Here is a 25,052-nt window from a genome sequence, read left to right on the forward strand (position 1 = left end):
AAAAAAACTGTCCTCGTGTCACCCCTACCCCCCCCCCAATGTCACACCTTGATAAAGTCTATTGAAACGTCACTCATTTCTCACTCGGGCAGGGAAAATGACAAATTCCATCCGGAAGATAAACATCAGCAGGCGGAGGCATTCCACCTGTACCAGGATCCACGCAGCCACGAAAATAACCAACCACGCCCCCCCGCCACCCCTCTCGACTCCACAAGGAAACGATTCACATTCACTAGCAAGCAGCCAAAAACAAAGATCCCCCATGTAGCCTTAACAGACTGTTGGAAGCAAGTGCTGTTAGCGAGCACCTATCAAAGCCGGCACGGCACACGAGGTGGGTGGGGGGGTGGCCAACACCACGCCCGGCCGCCTTTGTCTCCCTAGCGGCGATGTTTACACATTGCACCAGGTACTCGGTTGAGGCAGAGTCTACCTAGGAGAGGCCCAGGACCGGTTTTAATACCCGTCACTGGTTTTGGCCTTGAGCGGGAATCAAACCCGGGTCGCCAGGTTCGTAGCACAGCATGCCAACCTCTACACCAACGCTCTGCACAACCACCCACACAAAACACACACACACTTCCCGCACTTCACGTTACAGGCTTTATTTAGTCAACATTATGTTCCAGAATCTACGACACCTGCTAAGCCATGAAGGAGCCGATTTCATTCCTTTAAAAACCTGCAAAACAAGTGTCGTGCTCACACGCGAGACAGGTGACGATTGGTTGTGTGCAAAAACAAGTGTACTTATCATTTTTTGATGTATTCAACGAGACGGTTTCAGACCCGGGCAAACGGTGGGCATCAGGATTGGTAGGCGCCGGGGACAAGCGAGGAGGAGGGGGGGCGCAAACACTTTTGGCCATCGCTGCTACAACGCAAGGTTCTACTTGTCAAATAGAACGCTCCTTTGCGTGAAATGAAAATGATAAAAATTTGGCTCCGTTGTGCCGAGCAGTTCGGCCAAAGTGATTGCGGTGCAGACCTCTGCAGAACTACACCCCCCCCCACCATCTCATTAGGAGCTGTGCACAAAGCAAATTGTCTTCTCGGCCAGAAAATCAAATGATGCATCATCATCATCATCGTCAAGCTGAACCGAAGGCAGAGGGAGAAAAACATTAGCCCCCCCCACTACCCAAAAATCAAGAAAATGGTTTTCAAAATTGTTCAAACGTTAAACGGGTTTGAACAGTCAAAAGAGAAAGCAGCTACAATCCAACCACGCCAAAGTACATTCTCCGAAATCGGCAAATATTACACGTAAATTTTTATCCGACCGGTGTAAGTAACGCGTGAAAATCAAAGTTACAAATTTGAAGATAAGAACCCCCAGTAAAGAAATCAAATTATCAAACCAGCAAAAATCAACACTAAATTGGGAAGAGAAAAACTGCGCCAAAGGCAAAAACAGTGATGTTTGTGAAATCCACTGCAGACTGGGCAGGGATCACTGTACCCCGAGAAGCTTTGGCAGCAATGAGCCAACCCCCCCCCCCCCCACGAGACCTGCATCAGGCACGCCACCCACACCTCCCAGCAGCACATCCTCACGCGTCCCGATACAGACTTGAGGACGCACGTGCCCTCACGTTCGCACGCGTGGAGCACATTCCACCCAGTCGACACGATGGCGGAGAGCGAGTCTGGACACGTGGAGGGGTTCGAGTACGCGGAGGGGCGGTGAGCACGGGTGGGTGTACGCAGAGGTGGCGGCGAGCACGGCCCCATGTGCGTGGAGGGGCGTGCGTGGAGGGACCCGCGGGACAGGGCGTGAGCGGATGGCGTGCGAGGAGGGGGCGCGGGTTTGCGGCGGAGAGGTGCGCATGGAGGGATATGCCGAGGGGTGCGTGCGGAGGGAATTGTGGGGTGAAGAGTGGAGTGTGGGGCGAGAGATCAGAGAGAGGTGAGGGTGGCGGTCTCGTTCAGACGATCGCTCAGTTCCACACGTGGCGCTTGCAGTGCTCCTCCGCCTGGCAACAGAAAAAATGGACACACGCGAGACATCGTCAGGCACGACGCAGTGGTACTGTGGGGTGGGACACTACACACGCACGTGTGCGCACGCACACGGATGGGAAGTGTAATGTAGTGGTCAATGCGCTGCGCTACAAACAACCCGAGTTCAATTACCACTCACAGCCAATACCAGCGACAATTATATGAACAGGTCCTGGGCTTCCTCTAGCTTGACTCTGCTGCAGTGTGTAAACATCACCGCTGGGGAGACAAATACAGCCAGGCGTAGTGCTGGCCACCCACCCCCTCATGTGCCACCGTGCCAGCCTTCATTAGGTGCAACTTTCTTAACAGCACTTGCCCCAACAGTCTGGTTAAGGCTATACACAGGGTGGGGAATCTTCGTCCGTGCTTTTCCATGCGTGTGCGTTCCCTGTAACTCACGCTGCAGCGCTGTGCGTTCTCCTTGCTCTGGCACCAGAAGGACGGGCCCCAGGTGCACTCTTCCAGCCCCAGCGGGGTCGCGTGACGCGCTGCGATGCACGCTCCCAGCTTCTGCTCGCACGCAGGACGGACACGCCAAGAGGGAGCGGGGCACCTCGGTGGTTACAGACGCGGTGGCGAGATGTTAAATCCCTCGCCTGGTACACAGGGGGTTGTTGTGGGTTCGATCCAGACCCCCGACGACTGCTGTATATTTGGAGGTTGCGTGTGCCCTCTCCCCATGGTTGCGTGGATTTTTTGCCTGGTGCTCTCCGGTTGTTCCCTTCACATTTTAGAACCAATTTGCGTTCGAGTATTTGGCTGCTGCAAAAAAATTTCATGGAAGCCACTTCCTCGTCTAGTTGTCAATTGTAGCCAGGCCGCTTCTAATAGAGCTACAGCACTCCATGGGACTTGCCCGGTAATATAAAAAATAGTTTAGCCGAGTTTTAATTACCAGCCTCTCCCTCGCCCAGATCGCTGGCACCTACCACCCACCACAGAGACACTTTGTTATAGGAAACGTATTTAATTAAATGTCGGGATTATATTTGCGCAATTTCATTTCTGTCACGCGCACAGTTCAGCTACAATTTATATTTGCTTGTTGTGTGCCGTCGTCTGTTTGCTTTGTCGCTTTTGTTATGTTGGTGACCCAAGTCACCTCTGCAAGCGAGACTAATCCTGGTCTCTTCCGTTCTCACCAGTTCTCACCCAGTTAATCTAAACCGCACTGCAATGGGTCCCCCCCCCCGCCCCCATACAGTTGCGGACTGGAAAGAGGGTCGCACTTGTTAATTTTTGCCGTAGCACGTCGTGATGTCGCAATGTAGTGCGAAAAAGTAAATAAAGCAGATGCATTACCAAAGAGTTCCCATAATCCGCATTTTACTCAAGACCAGCTCTTGAGGATAATTGTTAATTTCCGAAGCTTCTAAAGAATAATGAGAACCTGTGACTCAGCCACTGGGAATTAAAAATTACGAAACCCCAAAAAAACAATCGTTTGTACCGTGTGGGCCTGCATGTCCTAGGAATGGGTAATAATGTTCAGTAATGAGAAATGTGACAGTCAGGCAATGCTCCAGTTACACTACAGAACGAGAGTTGATGCAAGTCTGTCAGAGCGAACTGCAAGCCAATTGGAATTATTTTACAGTACATTAACATTCATTATCATATATTAAATGACACCACCCTCTGAATAGGGTGGTTGTCAAAGAAATGTTGCAGTTTGCGGTCACAATTGCTATTGTTAAGACTAAACCAGATGGACTGGCAGCGCGATTCACGAAAACGCAATTACTTTCCAGTCCGCTTCTAGTTAGCGACTGGCTTCAGGTCACAGTGGAAACCGTTAGTGGCATGGAGGGCTGGGCTTCGTCACCAAATTTGGACTTTAACTCCCACACCCAGCGAACCAGACCTTGATACGAAGAATCGGTGCGCGCAGCTGCGAGAGCCCAAAAACCGGAACATTTGAAATGTGTTCAAATCTTTGCCAACTTCTTTTAATAAGATGCTTCGGACGTTTTCCAGGGGCAGCACGCATAGACCTTGGGTGTGGAGCTACAACATCGAGGACGAATGCCGGTACGATGGCAAAGCCAGCGGGCTCGCCGACACATTTGCTGTTAGCCCACGACGCGGCCCGACAAAATGTTGGGTCTGCATCACGCTCACGCGAAAAAAGCGGAAGACAGGCAACAGCCGAAGCTATATGCACTTTTAAATAGATTGAAAACAAATTTCTTTAGAACTGCTTGTTGTTGTGTTTAGTTTGTTATTCCTTCCCCCCTCCCCTCCGATTAAACACGGTTGGCAACGTACGGTGCAAATGAAGTGCAACATACACACATTTTTAATGGCCAGGAGGTGGCAGCAGCGTGGCGTGAGGTAGTGTGGCGTTGCACGCGGCGTAGTGTGGCGTGACATGGCAGGGTGTGGGCGGGCGTGTGGCATGGAGTAGAGCATTGTGGCAAGGAGTGGTGTAGTGCGACGCAACATGGTGTGGTGAAACGTGAAGGTGTGGCGAGACATGGCGCATTGTGGCGTAGTGTGGATTTTGGTGTATGCATATCACCGTGTTCACATTACAGACAGGGAGACAGGCGTGACGTGGTGTAGGTGTGAAGTGACATGGTGTGGTGAGACATGGCGTAGTGTGACGTAGTGTGGCGTGGCGTTCGGTGCACGCGTGCCGTGGCGCTCACGTTACAGACGAAGTCGGGGTCCAGCGCTTGCTCCAGCAGCTGCACCAGCAGCTCCCCGTACTGGTCCACGAGCGAGTCGCACTGTGCCACGAGGGAGGGAGGAGGGGGACACGTGCTGTGGTTACGGCAAGACCATCACGGCACCGGCCGGGGTCGCGACGATGGCGCCGAGCCACGCCGGCAAAGGGGCGGCGTCATCAGGCCACCGTAGCTGTCGCACGCAACGTCTGCCAGGATCAATCCACTGATGGATTAAGGCCTCTTTCCCCCCGTCAAGCTGTTGCCACCCTTCGTGGTACTGCAATCCTCGCGGTAATGTAACAGCCACTATTCGCCACGAAGTGACGGTGATGTCACCATGGCGCCGGTGCCAGGTTAGGTGCACCGAGGCCACGTGAGTTGTGGAAGGCTCGCCGACAGGTCACTGGACATACCCAGGTGCCATAGTTTGGCTGACTGAGAAGACTGGCAGACGAGCAAGACTTCATCTCTAGGCGTCCGTGGTAGACGTCCTCCCAGGTGCGTTCCCTCCTTCGGCTGCCATTCCTCGCTAAGTCTCGATCACCGGCCAACGCAATCCTTCCAAGTGATGTTCTACTTACAATTCTTAACCGTCAACACAATGTCTTAAACGACCATGCGCTCCAATCCACGCGTTCCCCCTTTCTGTCTCAATGGAATTCAAAGGGCGAGCCTCTCCGTGCTTCTCTGCGCATATCTCCGTTTGTCTGTTCTCCACAACAGGCTTGTGCGCTTAATGCGGTTCCAATTATTCACGAAGGTCTTACCCAGTCTCAAAGCTTTGCTTTTGGGATGTTAGGTTAATTTCGATGAATGTGAAAAAGAGCTTTACAGCTATTGGATTCTTCCAGTATATTCTGATTAAAATGTTTTTAAAAGGAGTGTCTTTTTAATGTGGTGGGTTGGGGGGGGAGTATATAACCTAGATATAAACTAGCCATGCAAGGAAATAACACAGATTTACAGATGGGTTCACACATTTATCGACTGTACCATCATCTCCTAGCCATCCCATCGCCCCTGCCTTCATATAGACCCGATACAACATTAATGTTTGACAGATCAACTTGTGCCGTGTCAACACTATGATAATAATTCAACCCACATTCATCAATAACCATGGCCTTGAAAGGAAAAATAATACACACAATAGGTGAAGTGCCAGGCAATGGGTCCTTCGTAGCAAATAGATCACATAAAGGCCACATGTCAATGGAAGCATCACCAAAAAATTGCTTTATTGTTGTTTGATGCAAATTGACACGAGTGTTGAGCAGTGACACACGGACTCTAACCCGTTGCGGCCCAACCCTGTGGAGTGCATCATCGTAGGTGCATTCCCTTTCTTCTTGCGCGCACTGGTCGACGTTAATCCATGACCCTTACCAGATTTACGCTTCGCACAGATGGATAGGGGGGGGGGGCTCTTGTTTGTTTGTGCGCTCCTGTTATAATCCGTGTGACGTTTATTTGCGCATCTCTATTATTGCCGCAGAGATTATGTTACCGGTGTTTGCCGATAGGGCTAACAATGTCGACTTGCAACGCGCCCGCCACTGCTCTCCACGGCCAGAATGACTCAAGGTGCGGAGAGGAGGAAGTCACTGCGAGGATTTGCTGTGTAAATGAGCGCAATAATTTACATTTTTTAAATCATGGATGCGCAGTGCAGGCGAGGGGTAGAGTTCGCCATGACGCCCCATGCCTCGCCACGTCTCACAACCACACCACGCGTCCACTACCTGCTGCTGGAACGCGTCGGGCAGGAAAGAGCACACCGTCTCCAGCGCCTGCTCAATCTGCTCCTTGGTGGCGTTCTGCCCCAGCATGGAGTCCAGGTAGCTGACGAGCAGCTTGCACGCCTCGCAGAAGGTGCCACCGGCCAGCTTTGCTGGCATCACTGTGGTGGGGCGGGGGTGCCAGAGTACAGGGAGTCACAGTGGAAGGCCACAATGATGAGGTGACTCTTCTGACAACTCGTGCACAAACACCAAAGGCTACATTACCAGGGGCTGGGGAATATTTTTGTTACCAAACGCGTGTGGGGAAACAAATGTTGGTTGCCTGGCAGTCACACCAATGTTGCCCATTTTTCGGAGTAAGCAAGCTTGCCACACGTCAAGTGAAAAAACGATTTAACGCGATGCTCGATTTGTGTGGTCAGTCCATGGGCGACCACAATGAGACCATCAACTCGCGACACGCGAATGAGCGGTTCAATCACAGGTGATTAAAACAAAACCCCAGAGTTGAACCTCAGAGCTCAGCAGCGTTGAGACTCGGTGCTCTGACCCACAAGCAACTCGGGCACCTCTCGAACAATAAACATTTTTAAGAGAACGCCTTCTAACACAAACACCACCAACATAGCCGTGGAGGGTAATTAGTGAGGGGGGGGGCTGGAGTGGTAGAGACCTTTGATATTCGTGTCATTTTTAGAGTGCAGGGTGCAAGCCATGTTGCTCGGGGTAATCCCAATTTGCGAAATCTGCCGTGTCATTTTTCAACCTTTGGCAAATTCAGACACACCGACACTGGATGTACAACGGCCCACTTTAATCTTCCACTGCGTTGCAGTACTCCATAGTATCTTACGGTTAAAAACGCACCCGCGGTATTAACTGGGGCGGCGCCCGCACGAATTTGGACCGTGAAGCTCGCGCAACAAGCGGCCGCATGCGACTCCGCTGGGGGCCCCTGCGTACCTCTCGCCAGAGCCAGCTGGCGCGCCTCGCTCTTGCAGAGGCCGAGGAAGGTGCACACGGTTCCGGCGTCCAGCTCCTGCACTAGCAGCTCGATGGCGGCGCGCCCGTACGTGTCCACAAACTCCTTGCACTCGCTGGCGATGGTGCTGGGCAGGTGGGAGCACACCAGCTCCAGGTCCTTGACAATTGCTGCCTGCAGGGGGAGAAGCACGTTTGCAGGCATGGCGACGTCGCAAACGAAAATTCTGCACGTAGTCTGTTCTCCTACAACGCGTGGTTTTCATGACGCAAATTGGAGATAAACGTGATGAATGTAATTAGGGAACCACATTTTTTTCTAACACGGACGCGAATTGGATAGAACGCGATTGAGTGAATGGAACTACGTCGCGCGAGTCGGAATAAGCGGTTGTACGGCCGCCTCGGTGCAGCACCACACAAGGTGAGATTGCTGCTAATTCCTTGCACTTGCATCACACAAGGTGGGATTGCTGCTAGATGCTACTCACATCCCTCAGTCCGTTCCGCCTGCAGACACATCTGACGTGTTATTGCCGACTGTCCTATACCCTATATTATTTATTGTAACGCGATTTTTCAGTAACGCGGTGTTCTTCAGGAACGCTACTAGCGCGTTAAATCGGAGTATACACTACCGGGAAAGAATACCATCGTAAATAATATGCGTACATTTTTTGTTTTTTGGGGGCGAATGCAGTGGAACCTGGGTGCGTAAACGCTTATAGTGGCACGGCCGAGCACGAGAACAAAGACGGCCAAAGTTGGAGTTAGGAACCTGGTTACTCATTGGTGGAGGAGCTATTGTTTTCAGAGCAGAAATAATTTGCACAATCTTGCCGAGTAAGACAGAGGTACACTTCACCATAGTTTGTCATTAGAGGAACGGGTTGTTACTGTGCGGCAGGGTACGGTCCCATAAGGAACCACAGAGGCTTATTAGAAGGTGCCAAGGAAGTTAAGTTTTAGTGGGGCTAGCAGCATTAAGAGTTTGCTTTTGAAGGGCCCCGTGGCAACAATATTGGTTTAAGATGGCAATTCAGCAGCGTTATATAGCAGTGCCCAATGGCCTGGCCGATTTGGCTTCAAATGAGGTTTTGGATGTAATTATTAAGCGTTTTACACCTCATGATCTTGGTGGCTACGTAAAATAAAAGACATCACTCGTAGCGGTTGCAACAACAAAAAGGTTAAGACACCAAGTAGCCATGTCTGGTGCGAGGGTGGACAGATGAACACAATCTACAAAGTTATACGTGCAGTACACGTTGCACTCAAAGTTCGCATGGTTCAACAAACGCGTACGCCTGAGAACAGATCGGATGTTTTAAAATCGATGCAAACAAAGAGGAAAATCTGGACATACGGCTAGATGCACAATTATTGGAACAGTAATGTAGGTTTTATTTTAAAACCCGCTCACATTTCTGGCACCTACGATTAGTGCGGTTGGCTACGTGTTGTACGAAATGAAGTTCAATATATATACGTACAACTGAGAAATTAGGTCATATGTCGACCTAAGAGTTTATATCTCAATGCTGAGCTCGATACAATTTTGAGGCTCTCCATCACATCAAAAATGAACTCCCCCCACCTCCGCATTTTACGCAACTACAAACCTGCACACACGCAGTGGAGCAGCGACACACGACCAACACCCGTGCAGACATCACGGAAGCACAGACCGCGCACCGCGGTTAAAACAAAACGCGCCATGGCAGAAACTCACCTCAGACTTGTTGTTGCCGATCAGCTCCTCAAGCTTTTCCATCACAAACTCGCAGATGACGCAATTTGGTCCTCCCTTCAGCGACGGCACACGGCTCGGCTGCACGCACACACGGCGTCACGTCGCGTTACGTCGCTGATCATGCCGAAACCACGCTCGAAAAAACCCACGTTCCCCGCAGTGAGCGTGGCGCCACCTGTCTCTTGCGCATTGTTGTGCACGGGCCATAGCTACACACAGCAATGTAATCAGTTACACCGCTGACAGGCTCCCATTTCAAATGGTTAGTTTAACATCTCGTCGCCAACCTATAGTAACCCTCAAGGTCGTACTCGCACAAATCCAATGCTGGTACCGCAATTTATCAATAATTCAAATGACCCGATGGTGATGGCTCCGAGGGCTGGAATTAACACACGAGAGGTTGGGGGGCAGGGGGGGGGGTACGGCGGAGTCGCAGTGACAAAAATGACATCTCTGCACATTGCGTTTCGAAGTTCGTCCAGGCGTTAGCACGAGTGCATGCTTACAATCGAGTGAGCGAAGGAACCGCACGCTTGCCTTGTGCAACTGGGACCGAATCGTTTTTTTGGTCAGCGAGTGGGAAGGCACGTCTCTGCAAGATTATTCACCTTGATGGACAGCGCGGGGGTCAGACTCAAAAGAGGAGAGTGCTTGGCCTTGGAACAGACGCCCACACCACCGCACAAGACCTCTGGTGACTGCACACACACACAGTCATCGAGGGGCATCACCGTTTTAGTCAATGGTGCGCACACATTCAAACGATGATCCCCCATTTAAAATGGTGTAGACCGCAAGGAAAAGTGCTGTTCGCAGGCACTTAAAGGCTGCCATGACAGTGTTGTGGCCTGAAATACTGACAGGGTATTATTTTTTGTCCAAATGCTGATGTTCAGAATGTGCCAGGTACTCATTAAAAGGATCAGTTAAAATAGGGGTTCAGAAAATGCCATATATTTAACTTGTTACCAATGCTCTGCATCGTCAGGCATCAAACCCAGGCTTCGGGGATATTGGTTGAGTATGCTAGAAGTGACCTGGCCTCAAATGACAGCGCAACAAAGTGGCCTATCACATGGAAATTTAGAGCAGCCAAATACTGTGAACGCATGTCGATTCTAAAAATGGAAGGATAAACCCGAGGAACTGGAGAAAAATTTATGCGACCGCAGGGAAACCATGCAAACTGCAAATATTAGGCGTGAGGGTCTGGACTGAACCCATGACCTACTGCATACCAAGCGAGCTAGTTAACATCGCCACCGCAGTGCCCCTCCACTAATGGACGTACACTCAGACACACATATCATCATGTGGGTCCATACAAACATGCATACCAAGCAACAGATTATTCCAAAGCAGGCTGCCACCAACATCAAAAGTAACACAGCTAGCCCCCTCAACAGTAAGGGATAAAACAAACTATGCAAAACAACTCTGTGGAACAACCGCCACCAGCCACCGCTCCCACTGCACGGCACCGATCAGTACTATGTTAGTTCTGCGTTAGCGTCGCTGCAAGCACACTATGCGGTTAGACACGGGGGGGGGGCCTGCACAGAAACGCTAACGGGCACAGCACACAGGTATCAGAGCCTGCCGACGATGACGTGAAGGACAAGGGAAAGGCACGCAGCATGCGGCTGGTTTCAGAGGTCATGGTGGAGGATGTGCAACGGTTGGGGTTAAAGATGTAGAGGCACGGATGCGGTTAGGGTTGTACATAAAAAAACGCGTCGTACGTACCTCGGCCTGCAGTTTCAATACATTTCAAGAAGCAAAAAACACAAAATCAGTCGCAGTGCTTACACAATACTAGGTTTCAAATAACCTTGATAATAATGGTGTGTATGACATTGAAAGCAAGGGGGACAGAGAAGAGGAATTGACGGCGAGGGTGTGCGAGGTGTTCGTGCGAGATTTACAGAAAGGGCACAACAAATGTGGGAGAAGAGAGGGAGGGAAGAAAAGGGGGAGCATGCAGGAGGGGAGTAGGCCTTCCTTACCGAGCCCATGAACATCTGCACCATCTGGTCGGCGTAGGCAGACACGTATTGCTTGCACTGTAAATGAGTGAGGGTGGGATCAGAGGAGGGGGGGGGGTGGTGAACGTTTGTGTTACACAGCGACCACTCCTGTGCATCGGCATTAATCAATATCGCTAAAATTGGCAAAACATGGCCTGTTTATAGCGTGCGGACCGGCTAGGTGGCGCTGTGGTTAGCGTGACAGGCGATGGTGGTCCAAGGGCCGCACACCGAAATCCGCTTGTTTCAGTCGAGGCATAGCTAGTAAAACCTACGGTAGTTCCAAACCGAGCCATGTGGTGAGCTGGCAGCAGGCTCATCCCTAAATTAGCACCGCCTACTTTTACATAGCCACGCCCACTCGTTGTGAAGCCCCGAACGTGGCCAGCAGCCTCCTGGTCATTGTAGACGGCTACGCCCAATGCACGCAGGCCCTGCCCACCGCTGAAGTGGCCCCACCCTTATATCTCTGTATCACGAGCAGAGCATGAAGCAGAACAAAAAAAGAATCCATACAGCTGCTCCAAAACGGAAACAGTTCCAGCCAAACCTGGATGGGTGCCAGCGCCTTTTACTTTAAAGTACATTTACTGCTAATTTGTCAGAATAAGAGCCACCTTTGCCTGGTTTTGCTTGCAATGCAGAACTTTGCAGAATTTAAATAAAAAACGAGGCACGGGGCGGACGCCCACGAGGAAGACGAGGAGAAGAATGGCAGTGGTGGGGGGAGGGTCCGGGCGCGTCCTCACCACGTCGGACATGTCAGGCCCAAGCATGTCGCACTGCTTGGAGACGGCGTCGATGAGCGCATCGGCATAGGAGCGGTTTTTCTTGATAAGGTCCTGCACGTCCTTGAGGAACGCCACGCAGTCGTGACACACGTCGCCGTTCCCCTTCTGCACACGCACGAGCGTGCGCAGTTCGATTAGTGTTGTGCCCGTGGTTACGATAAAGGCTACAGGCTCTGCGTGGAGTGTCAATGACTCCCCCGCAGGTGGAGAGGACTTGAACTGGCAGTGCCAACAGTTTCTTCTCACCGATGCGGCATTCATCCACCACACTGCAGGTCACACACAAACACTTCCTCCCTTTCGTCACGCAGAAAGTGGCGGCGCTTACGCGTCATGCAAAAACATTGCCGAATTACAGCTTTTCACTTATTTGTCTTCAGCACCAAGATGTGGTGCAATGTACATACAAATCCAAACGGTACTGTATCCCATCTAACTTGAGAAACCAAAATTCACTTTAACCCAGGATCACAGGCTGTGCTGGTGCCAAGGCTATTAAACAAGCATTACCCCCCCCCTCCATCGGGGCTTCTCCCGAGCCGTCGTTAGCTGCAGGAGCAACATTTGCTCGCCGGAGGCGTCGCATCATTGGCATGGGGCTCTGGTGCGGGGAGTGAAATGGGCCCCCTCCCCCATCCAAATTCGCCCCCCACCCCCACCCCTCTTTGTAACCAGGCACCTGGGCTCCTCCGGCTCCGGTGCAGCTGCACAGCCCACACACTCGATAGCGACTTCGCTACGGGGCGCTCCCCAGTACCGCGTGAAGCACCCCACACACACCTTCAACTTCTCCTCCAGCATCTCCAGGATGGGAACCTCGGGAACGGGGATGTCGTTGGTGGAGATTCGATGCTCGTTCACAGACTGCTGGGTCTTGCAAATGTTCAGGGCTGTGCACACCACACTCGGGTCCTGCACACAAAGACAAAGATCCCCCTTAGCCTTAACAGACTGTTTGGAAAAGTGCTCGTAAGCGAGCACCTATGAAGGCTGGCACGGCACACGAGGGGGTGGGTGGCCAGCACCACGCCCAGCCGCCTTTGTCCCCAGTGGCGATGTTTACACACCCAACCAGGTACTCATTTGAGGCCGAGTCAAACTGAAAAAGGCCTAGAACCGGTTCAGATAGTTACTGGTGTTGGTCGTGAGCAGGAATCAAACTCGGGTCTCTTAGTGTAGTGCACTAACCGCTACGCTACCACTCCCCATATAAACCATCGCCACACGTACAGTGAACCATTCACGTCATTTGTTTTCTAAGACATTTTGGCAGTCATGCATTGGGATATTTAAAACGTGTTTTTATTTTATTACGCAAGGCCCCCTGGAGCTATGCAGCTCTTTTTCAGAAGTGGCCTGGCCACAAATAATAGCTCAACAAAGTTGGCTTTTCATGTGGAAACTTATAGCAGCCAAATAATTGAAATAATGTAAATACACGTGTCTAAAATGTGGAGGGAAAAACCGGAAGACCCGGAGAAAAATCCATGTGACCACAGAGAGAGAAAGACACGCAAACTGCCGTCAGGGTCGGGATTGAACCCACAAACCCCCTATATACCAGGCAAAGTAGTTAACATCGCCACTGAGCGGAATGTTTTACTCAACCGAAAGCAAACCGGACAAAGACTCAACAAAATTAAGGCAAAACACTCAATATTACCAATGGGTTCACAAACCAATTTGCTGTACCGACACAATGGCCACAGAACAGCAGAGTGGGGTTGGAACCTTCACCATAGTTAAACGATTCGTCAAATCGCACCTCCAAAGTGTGTTCTGCTGAAGAGTCCAATTATCGTGCAATATAAAAAACTCCTCCCATTTCCAACCACAAAACACCGTCTAAAAAAATCGCCCATGACAAACATTACATCCTTGCACAGCATCACGAGTTGTATTTAACTGCTGCATAAATCCAGTGTGTCCTCTAGTGTACCGAACACCACATCTGTGCCAGTGGCACGCTCAGTCCCAAGATCCAACATTGGTGGCTTCATTGCTTTTTCACAGTTCAGTTTAAATTCTATAACATTTGTAGGGCAAAGGCTTGAATATCGCGTAAATAATATTCACATATGTAGTTTATATGATTCCACAGTATTACCACTCATCTTTGTGCAGTGTAGGAACAGTACGGGGGAGTGTTGTTGAAAATAGCAAGTCTTTTAGCTGTACACTGTACATTGAGGTTTATGAAATGGTTGTTCAGGATTGGTGCTACATTTACACGGCCGAGCCAGACCCGGCACTCAGGTCACCAACGACACGTGGGTACGAGTGACCGAACATCGCACGGCGCATCACACATCTTGGGGGAGGTCGTCAGAAAGTTAAGTCCATTTCATGCATATTATATAATAGTGGTGTACAAAAATGTGCCATTAATGGGATTAAATTATTGTTAAATCAGTCCTCTCGAGGCATTAGAAAAGGTCCGTCTCCCCACAGTCAATAACGTGGAAATACAAATGAGTTAGACGCTCTTCCATCAATCCGCTGTGAGACAAGTTGTTTGAGCATACTTCACCGCACTGGTCCGTGTGGGTTGTTGGGAGGGGGTGGGAGGACTGATTCAGATGTCCCTGGCTACTGAATTTAGCCATGGCTGAGAATCCAACTCGGATCAGCAGGTTTTCAGTAAAATGCACAAAATACTGCTCCATTCCTTTAAATCGCACAGCACTAATGAAATCAAGACTTGTAAAGTAGTGGCTTTCAATCACCGAGGGTACTTTACATTCCCAACAGAATACGAGAAAAATCCACTACCAAGAAAATTATAGCTTCATTATGGAGAAATTTTTATTAATTCACCTATCTGCAAATTAGGAAGCTACTGGGAGCTATGCACTTTAAAATCTAAATTGAAAAGTAATTTCTTGAAATGTCTTTTACGTTTAGTTCCCCCCCCCCCGCACCTCCGATTAACACGATTTGGCTACGTACGGTGCGACAGAAGTTCCACATGGGTACACACAAAAACCAGGTGCAGGAAACCACAAAGCCATCTGCCGCCGCCTCTGCCGGCAACCATTCCTGGCAGTGCGGTGGCGGCATGGAGAAGAGAGCAGAGTGCACCCCATAATATTTGCACACTGGTACAACAGTTCTCCAATCGTCTGCAGGCAAGAGTGGGGCACTAATACCATAACAATCATCCATCGCTCTGCCAACCTTCCTGTCAATCACCCCCCCCCTCCCGCATCGACGCGGTCATATATAGATCACGGAGAGTTCGTACCGGACTAAATGTGGTCAAACCAGATTTCCCAATTGCGGCATACACCAGCGTTGCGTGTGTCGTTAAATGGTCATCTGGATGACTTAACTTGAACTTTAAAATCGTTACCGAATCGGTAACAAGCGAGGCATTACAAAGCAAGGGCGAAAAGCACCGCAACTTCTCCCTCCGCAGTCATGTGGGTACAGCAAATGCACGAAGCAAACATGCCAATTCTGTATACTCTGCCGCATTTTTCTAAAAACAACCTTGCCCAAGTTCCCCTTAAATTTTGTAAAAAGACAAGTTTCACACGATAGGACCCGTTTTTAGAAATTAGGCATTTCCCCAAAATGTGACCCGTCCGCTGGTTTTTCCCATTTCAGCCTGGAGGCCCCGTCTTACCCATTGCTGTGAGAAAACCCTGCCTTTCGTTTTCCCACCACCCATTTTTTATTGCCGTGTCAGTTGGGGACACTACGCTGCTTTACGACGACACTTGACCGGTTACAAAGTACCCTGTTTGTCCGTAAAATATCGTCACTGCACGACAGAAGACTTGTGAGTACAGCAAATGTTCAACGTCTGCATTTTTTGAAAGGCAACAGCAGAGGAAGCCTTCTTGATAACCTTCTGCACGTCGAAAAGAAAATACGGGAAGTATCGCACACCTTACTATGCCACCTTTATCTATGCTTCAGTTCTTTTTTATATATATATGGGCTAAGTGCGACAAGGACTACAAAGAAACATACATTCTCAAAACATTGTCTCCCCCCCCCTTCTCCAAAGAGCTATTTCCAGTGTTAGATTGTCACACACCTGTCAGCAAAACCCGAGTTTGGCAATACACCAGAAACTCAAATATTGACATACTTCAATGTTATATTGCATTTGAAGGAGATACAAATGAGTTCGTTTTACAAACGCACAAAAGTCCCGGCTGAAACCGACTGATACGGATCTCACCAACATTTGGGGTCACGCGGCAAGCCCTCATCCAGCAATGACTAGATGAGAGAGCTGTGCTTGTGGCTAAGCAATCAGATAAAGTCAGAATGCCAGCATTACATTACACTACCTGAATATGCAGGGTTTCCTTTTGACTTTGGAAAACCGGTAAAATAAAAAAACATTTGTCAATAACACAGCCTTAAAAAAGTTACAATTATGTTTTGGACAATGTCCCTTCTTTGTCGACAAGAGGCCAGAGACGTAACCTCGGAACATTGCCTATTATACACTTTATTTTTACTGCAGTGTTATTTGACGAATGTTGATTTGATACGTTTCATTTTTACACCACTGCTGATGCAGCACCAAATAAAAAGCGTTTAGTTTTAATAATAATTCATCAGGGTAGACCTCTGTTGTCAATATAAAATTTTACTTTGGTCCAAAGACCATGGGTTTTCTCAAACAAAAATGTTTTTTTGGGCAGACTACGTTTTAGACAAGAAAAACCCGACACATTTTAACTTCTCCACATCTCCGGGTCACATCAGCGAGGCATGGCGATTTTATTTAATTTAGGAAAAGCCCCGCCGAGTTGTTAGACTTCTTTCGGAGGATGCTTCTGGGGACGCGTGACCTATTCATCATCCGGTTTTTCCCCTCCACATTTATAATCAACATGCATTGAGGAATATTTGGCTATCAATGTCCACACAATGAGCCACTATTGAGCTATCATTTGTGATAGTCAGCTCGCTACTGAAAGCTATGTAGCTCAGTGGGCCTTAACTGGTAAAAAAAATGGTTTCGTTTTTACGCAGGGAGTCGCACAATACTTTTTGGAGTGCCTGCGAGCTGGCATGAGAAAGTCACCATCTGATGCTTGAGCATGTCCAAAACATTGTCCAGGTAATTGTCCACCAACTTCTGGCACTCGGAAATGAGTCCTGGATCGGACATCATGGAGCAGGCACTTTCCAGGTACGCCTTCAACTGAGCCTGGGGGGGGCAGGGAAGGGGGACAAAGCAAGAACACACAGGCAAATGATCCCACCATTTATCTCTATCGGCCAAGGGGTTGACAACCAAAAAAATTAGCCATTTTTTTCGAATTCGGCAAAAACCTCAATATTTCTCAGGGCCACGACCGCATGTGAATAACATCATGAAGCAGTTCCTTGAGAGCCGCATGCGGCTCAGGAGCCGACCCCTGGTATCGGTCGTCAAGGCAAGTGCTGTTAGTGAGCACCTAACGGCAGCCACAGTACAAGAGGGGTGAGTGGACAACACTGCACGGTCACCTTTTCTTTGCCACGATATTGGTGTTTGCAGTCTACCAGTTATTAATTTAAGGAAGAGTTGGCCTTAGGAAAGCCAAGGAGAGAGCAGCCTCAATGCTGATGTAACCGAGAGGAATGGAAACAAAATCACGTAGTTTATAGCTCAGTGGGATAAATGCAAACTCATGCTCCCCAATAGCTTTGTTCATGAACGACGTAACTTTACAATCCTGGGTCGTGAATATGTTTATGGCACTCCTGCCATAACAGACCTCACTACCAAGAGCTTCATGCCAAATGAGCATCGCGAGGTCACGAGAATGCACCTTCGATGGAGCAAATGCCATCATCAAGTCTAGTCAGACAGGAAGTCAGACAGCCCCGAGGCACAGTCAAGGAAGGAGCTGTTTGTTGTTTGCATCTTTCCCACGGGCCAGGTGGCATAAGAGGGGTGTGGGGTTGATGGGGGCAAATGCCATCATGCCAAAATGTGTTATTTCAGGGGAGGAGTCAGCAACAGACAAACAGCTGCCATTGGGCGTGTATTGGCCAAGAGTTGAACGCAAGAATTTGGGCCTGCAGTCACACTGATGAACATGAATGTCACAAGGTTAAAGGTCTCCCATTGAAAAAGCAAAGAATTACGTTTTCAATACAAAAACTTACATCGGGGATAAGATCCAGAAGAGATCGGAACAGCCGCATAAGTCGCTGGAGTTTTCTATTGCACTCTAATGCAGTTCAAATTTGTAAATGTAAAAATTACCCACAAACTACTCAAATCGGCATTACTCACAGCAATCGCCCATCTGACAAGACTCATGCCCGCTGGCAGGCCAAGTCCCGAGTCACATGGGGACAGCTGCCACTGGGGGTGCCCCCTTGCAATGTTTGAGAGGAGATGCGAGTCGCTTTAGCGGGTGTGAAGACCTCTGAAACACGCCGGTGTAAGCGGTGTTATAACAGCAACGAATAATAATTATTATTATAAACGGGAGCAGCCTCACCTCCGTGGCACTTCCCAGCATCATGTCCCGCACCACCGTCACCACCTCCTTGCAAGTATCACACAGCTGGTTGTTCTGCTTGAGAAACAAAAACAAATCCCTCTATATAGCCTTTAACAGCACCCACAAGCAAAGATAAAGATCTCCTGCATTAGGCATAACAGACTGCTGGGGCAAGTGCTGTTAACAAGCACCTATGAAGGCCGGTATGGGCACACGAATGGAGTGGGTGGCCAGCACTATGCCCAGCTGGCTACGTCTCCCGAGGGGTAATGTTTACACACCCTGCAGCAGGTACTCATTTGAGGCAGAGTCGACCTAGGGGAGGCCCAGGACCGGTTGAGATAATCGTCACTGGTGATGGCCATGAGCACGAATCGAATTCTGGTCACGGGGTTCGCAGCGCAGCACGCTAATCACTGCTCCACAAACAGTCACATGTGCACACTAGTGCAACAGATAGGATGCTGCATTCCAGTTCATTGATAACATTCAATGCAATGGCAAAATAAACTTGGGGAGATAAGGGGCCATGATAGCACATTTCAGCGCACAATGGTTCATTCAGACTTTCCCAGTACAACGTTAGTTCAGCTGCCAAGGAGGAACGGGGTCTATTCTGCTCTACCCTCTACTTGACAATTAGGCATGTGGTCGTTGATGCAAAGTGAGGTGCCGTGGTGCGGTGTGCCGCAGTGTGCCCGTGTGTTGTGCTGTAATGCGGTGTGACACAGCATACTGTAATGTGGTGGTAATGCGGTATGCTGTAACGTGGTGTAACACGGTGTGCTGTCGTGGGACATGATACGATGTGCTCGTGCAGTGTGCTGGAGTGTGCTGTGCCGACGTAGGTCGCGACGCAGTCTTGCGGTGGTGAGTCACGCACGGCGGTGGGCTTGTTCCACACGGTCTGAGCGCAGTGCTGCACGGCGCTGCACTCGGTGGCGCTGCGGAGGTCGCGGCACCAGTAGCTCGGGCCGTAGGTGCATTTCTGAGGGGCGGCATTTATGCCCGCTGTGCAGGGCACGGACAAGTTAGACGGCGCCATATCAAACACGAGATTTACAGCAGGTGGCTAAACCGACGACGAGGCATGGATCGGTCCGCGAGCACCAGGGGTGCACGAATGCTTGGCAAAAACTAACATGACGTCACGTTCGTGACCATCACGGCCTGCAGGGGAGAGCCAATTCCAAATGCGTTCCGTGCTTATTGAAGCACGCACACCTCTGGTCTACATCACGATCATAATAACGTAGTTTGTTTATATTGTCGCAAACATTTCATTGAAAATCCAGCATTGGGGAAGTTTGGCCAATTTCTTACTTAAGGGGAGAGGAAACCGCAGCACTCGAAGAAACCTCAGCACGTGTTGAGAAGGAACTAACACGCAAGGTTGTGCGCACGAATGGGCTCATCAACAAAACAGCTGTACTGCCATCTTCGAAGGTAACCTCGTAGCAGCGAGTGACCAACTCTTGCTTCTGCCAGACCAGAGGCCCGTGCTATCACACCTAGCTCATAGCAACACCAGGCCCATGGAAACAGCAATAATAATAATAAAATCGGTTTCATAACGTGCCTTCCAAATTGGCAATCTTCAAGCGCTGCACACCAGAAGTAAAACATTTATTTTAAAAACAATGATATAAAAATAAAACATTGACACCAGTAAACATGCAATCAAAACCCAAATGTAGGCAGAGCTTTTGGGAAAAAGCCGAGATGTGAAAATTCAGTGGCTCAGGCATGGAGGTAATCACAATTAAGCAGCCTCAGTAACCAGTGCACATTTTCTGCGGCAGGGTTTCCAAATTGTCTGGAGATTTTTCAAGTAACCTTTAGATAAGCAAACGGTGCTAATGCCACCAATCATTGGCATTTCAGCACCTTACCAATTCGTGAAGGACGGAACATTGGAACACTGCTTTAAAAAGGCAAAATGTAACATGCAAACCGCATGTTGGACTTTTCATAAAGGCACTCTGAACGAAAAAAACACTTCCCCTAGAATTCACCAAACAAATGAAAGAGGAACCGATATTGCTCAAATAGGCTGACAAGTCTGGATTAATTTATAACCAACTAAACCAAGCACAATCGCCATAAAAACACATTCATGGCCCATAACCCGCACGTTTACCAGAACTATTGACCCTAACAACACGACAATAAAAACCAAGGTCCTGTGGCATCTTAAAACCGACGTTGCCAATATGCATAGGCATCTAAAGATCGGCATTGATGTGGTGGAACCTTGGGTTTGATTGTATCACTTGAGCCATTCCTATTTGATCCTACTGCGAAGGCGGGAGGAATTGTCAGACTTAAGATGACCATTGATCGATTGACAAGGATCTCTTTCCAAGTGGCAACTTCGCTTGTAACATGGGGGCGAGGCAGCAACGTTCACACGGTGCCCCCTACGTTGGAGTACTTGCTCGCAACTCATCTCAGTCATTGCCACTGTGCCCCCCAGACTGTCGTCGTGAGAAATCGTATTTCCAGACACCATAAGTGTGGTTAGAACAGTGGTGTTCGCTAAATGGCATCAGGCACGGTGGCGAGATGTTAACCACCTTGCCTGGTGTACAAGAGGTTGTGGGTTCAATCCAGACACTGACGGCTGTATATTTGGTGTTTGCATGTTCTCCCCATGGTCACGTAGATTTTTCCCTCCAAGTTTTCCTCCGATTTTTCCCTCCACATTTAGAAACACGCGTTTAGATTGTCTGCTATGTATTTCCACCTGATAAGCCACTTCGTTGAGCTATCATTTGTGGACAGGTCGCTTCTGAGAAAAAAGCGAAATAGCTCAGTGGGCCTTAACTGGTAACATAAAAAAAAATCCTAGGTGGTACCAAATTCTACTTCGTTAACCCATAGTTTATATTTTTCTCATACACGGTGGGAGCTTGTAGTTCACCTTCTTTCGAAGCAATGGATTCAAAGACAAATATACGTCCGTGTTGAGATGACTTGTTAGCCAGCAAAATGGCTTCAGTTGATCAAGAGATAACAAACCTTCACGAAGTTCCCTTGTTAGGTGTTTTGAACATGGACATTCATTAAATCAGCTGCATGGCCATAGCCCCCAAGTCAGGAAATTGCAGCCAGTGCAGCTACAAAAGCAGCTGCGACCGCTGGATTGTCACGTGGCTCTGAGTCACTTAAATGGAAAAGTTGTGGTGCTGGCATATCAGCAGTGCTCAGAATGTATGTACTGGTTGTTCCTGGGCACAAACGCATGCCTTTTGAAACGTGGAATATTCCCTGTTTGGATGTTTCTTTCTGGCCGTCTGGTTTGAAGCTCTATTTTAAAATGTTGAGTATTAACTCGCAATCAGAAGCAGAGTTAATTTTATGGTTATGGCTCGTGGTCATTGCTAGTCACCTATTTCAATGGAAACAATTTCATGACAACATGAGATTGACGGCTCTTAAAACTAAGTTAAGAATTCACCACCATGTCCATAAACCCAACATCATTACACAACCAACATCTATAACCACAAATATTTACAAGGACTGTAACAACAAGGGACAATACCCATCAACAAAAAATAACAAGATAACCACGACTTTACAAAGTACACTCCCTCACCTCGCTATGCACCAGGAACTTCGCCGCACTGCCGTAATAGTAAAACAAACTACGGGCAAGATTGCATTATTGTTCATTACCACACTTTAATATATGGATATAAATATATATTACACGCATTTTAAAGAAACTATTAATGAAAACATTGGTGTAAGTTCGTCTCCGGTAGAATCGTGGCAAGAAAGGCAAATTAGAAGTATTACAACCCCTGACGCTGAACCCATAAGCCATGACCATAACAAAGGCATTGTGCACCGATATGTTCTCAACTAAAATCCAAGGTCTGCGATTAGACAAAGATCCCCTGTATAGCCTTAACAGACCGTGGGGTCATATGCTGTTCACGAGCACCTATAAGGCCAGAGCAGCATACGAGGGGGTGGGTGACCAGCACCACACCGGCCGCCTTTGTCTCCCCAGTGGTGATGTTTATTACACACCTGCGGGGAGTGTTCACTTCCAAAATAGCCAAACAAAAGACCACTCTGTACTCCAGGCAGAGGTGAACTCGTGGGTTAACCATAAATAAAAATTATAATCGGCAACGTTTCAGGCAATGGTCCTTATTCATAGCATGTGTTTGCACGTCACCGATTATATTTCTCTTAAGGCCACAGGGTAGTTAAAGTGTGCAGAGTTATTTTGTTTGGGGCGCCGCGGTGGCGAGATTAATGGCCTCGCCTGGTATACAGGAGGTCGTGGGTTCGATCCCGACTCCAACGCCTGCTGTATATATTTGGAGTGGTCGCGTCGATACAGCTGGTGCATCTACCATTCACCTCAGTCAGCCAACCCATGGCACATGGGTCTGTCCCGAGACCTCCTGTCGGCGCGCATACAACACTTCACGTGGCCTCAAAGTGCACCTAGCCTGGCACAGGCACCGTGGAGCGGGTATTGGTATTGACCGCGTGGATTTTTCTCTGGGTCCTTCCCCTCCACATTTAGAAACAACATCACGCGTTTGGAGTTATTTGGCTGCTATAAGTTTCCACAAGCCACGAAGTTGAACTCTCATTTGTGGCACGGTCGCTTTTGAAAAAAAGCAGCTATAAATTATTTTAGTGGGTCCTACCTGGTAAAAACAAAACCACCAAAATAGTAACCTTTCACACCACTGCCAACCCAGCAGCCGCATGAAATAGTTTACTCCACAGTTACTAACGTCAGTGCTAAAGATAAGTAATATTCAATTAAAAAAACAAGCTTTCATGAAATGTACCCTACTAGTAATGGCAGAACTCCACGACTCCAGGAAGTGGCCCCGAAGCTCGCAATAATGTAAGGGACCGTGGTCGATTACAGCCAGCCGTGAGTTGAGCGTGGACAATTAGACCCAAGCCGAAACATAGCATGAACATTTTTTTTTAAAGTATATATTTCAGTATATACCAATTCTAGATTTGAAGCTTTCGTGACTGCAAGAACTAATACTCTTGGGGTTTTTCGGTAAAGTCACGTCGGTAAAAATAAAAATTTACAGAAATAATAATGGAAATAAAATAAAAAATCACGACGTTTTGGAGGCAACACAAGTCTCCGTCATCAGGTGGGACCGTCACAGCTAAATTGACGGAATCAAGTGAGGAAAAAATCCAAGAGACAAGCTCTTAAATACAAGTTAAGGGGGAGGGGGGCTTATCTGAATGTGATAGCCAGGGAATGGAACGTGTTGGGGGGGGGGTAAAAGAGAACAATTGTTGCACATCGACTCGGGGTTGTGGCCGGTGTTAGCCGATAATCAAAATACTTGACCGAAAAAACCTAAGAGTATAAGTATACCAAGTTTGCAGTCGATACCACATTTGGGAAGTGGGTTAAAATTGAGTTACAAGATTTGAGGATACAACAGTGAGTTAATAAAAATCGTGTAAAAAAATAATACCATCGGTTTACATGACCCCAACTAAAAGTTACCCTTCTCCGCTGCCTCCTGGGGCAAGTTTAACAATCCCTCCATCACCTCTTCACGGGGCGAGATCAACGCCCTCCGTGCGGCTCATCCTCCTCTGCTTTCATCACAACAGAGGCAACCCCCGGGGTGGGGTTCTAGAAATCTCCACCTCAAATTGACAAAGATTCGGGGAAATCCGCCGGCAACTTTCTTCCTCAGCCATAGCCTCACCAGAACCTGCGACTTCATATTAAACCTCTTGATAAACCCCCTTTACCAAGCCCAACCACCCACACCACCTCGTAACCGCGGAACTTAACCGTGACCGGCTGAATTAAAGGTCTTAGGTTTGCGTTTCGCTTAGTGGATAAATTTAAACAACCAGACAAAATAACAGCCACCCCAGAGCCTGTTAAATCTCACACCACCACCTCATCGCGTCCCCATGCCCTGACCACATCGTCTCTTTGCCAGAGGAAATGAGTGGAAGCCACGCCGCATTACCCCACCTCTTCATCCCCTCATTTTCACTTCCACCACACCAACGCATCTCAATTCATCGGCCATTCACCATCACCACCACCACCACTCGTCCACCTCGTCACCTCAACCCTTCCACACGACCACCTCGCCTGCTCCGTCAACCACCGCCACTGCGCTTACATCACCACGTCCACCACTTTACCTCATCGCTTCACATCACCATCATCATCACCACCATCATCACCATCCCTCTCACCTCCTCCAAACTCACCGAGTCCCAGCGACAGCTGCAGCAGCACTGCCAGGCCAACCATGACTCGACGCATCTCGCTCGCTTCACGGGCTTGAGAAGAAGGTGGTGGGAGGAATGGGTGGAGAGGACGCGACTTGCTTCAAGTACAAAGGCAGAACACGCCGATTACTACTACGGCAGTACGATCGTCAAGAAAGCCGCGTCGAGGGGAGAGAGGCCGATGCCACAGACTGAGGAGATGTCCTTCTTCAACAAATGGCAACCGCAGCTTCCGCGAGAGGTGGGGGCGGGTGAGAGAAACCACCTCACGGGCTCCTCTCATTGGACAACCGTGGGTCACGTGCACATTTATAGCCAACGGGCGCGCGTTGCTTC

The 25,052-nt window shown here is 48.9% G+C and overlaps 1 protein-coding gene across 1 annotated transcript; it reads right to left on the reverse strand.

The window, feature by feature from the left end:
- Window positions 1–592: 592 nt before the first annotated feature.
- PSAP (prosaposin) lies at window positions 593–24,963 on the reverse strand. The gene is made up of 14 exons (XM_078859851.1): window positions 24,696–24,963; window positions 19,330–19,457; window positions 18,444–18,518; window positions 17,030–17,155; window positions 12,760–12,891; window positions 11,938–12,084; window positions 11,168–11,224; window positions 9,770–9,859; window positions 9,138–9,236; window positions 7,388–7,580; window positions 6,425–6,582; window positions 4,662–4,742; window positions 2,410–2,520; window positions 593–1,979 (listed from the first exon to the last, which is right to left on the reverse strand). The coding sequence occupies exons 1-14, from the start codon at window positions 24,748–24,750 to the stop codon at window positions 1,944–1,946; spliced, it is 1,488 nt and encodes a 495-aa protein (XP_078715977.1). The 5' UTR covers window positions 24,751–24,963; the 3' UTR covers window positions 593–1,943.
- Between the last annotated feature and the right edge of the window lie 89 nt (window positions 24,964–25,052).

Source organism: Lampetra fluviatilis, chromosome 9, assembly GCF_964198595.1.
Source record: "Lampetra fluviatilis chromosome 9, kcLamFluv1.1, whole genome shotgun sequence".
Lineage (NCBI taxonomy): Eukaryota > Metazoa > Chordata > Hyperoartia > Petromyzontiformes > Petromyzontidae > Lampetra > Lampetra fluviatilis.

Excerpts from the sequence above, each read along its gene's own strand:
- PSAP (XM_078859851.1), bottom strand. The coding sequence starts at position 24,750 with ATGCGTCGAGTCATGGTTGGCCTGGCAGTGCTGCTGCAGCTGTCGCTG. Across the intron at positions 9,237-9,769 it reads CCCCCGCGCTGTCCATCAAG|CCGAGCCGTGTGCCGTCGCT; the intron begins GTGAATAATCTT and ends GTGTGCGTGCAG. Across the intron at positions 7,581-9,137 it reads TCGGCAACAACAAGTCTGAG|GCAGCAATTGTCAAGGACCT; the intron begins GTGAGTTTCTGC and ends CTCCCCCTGCAG.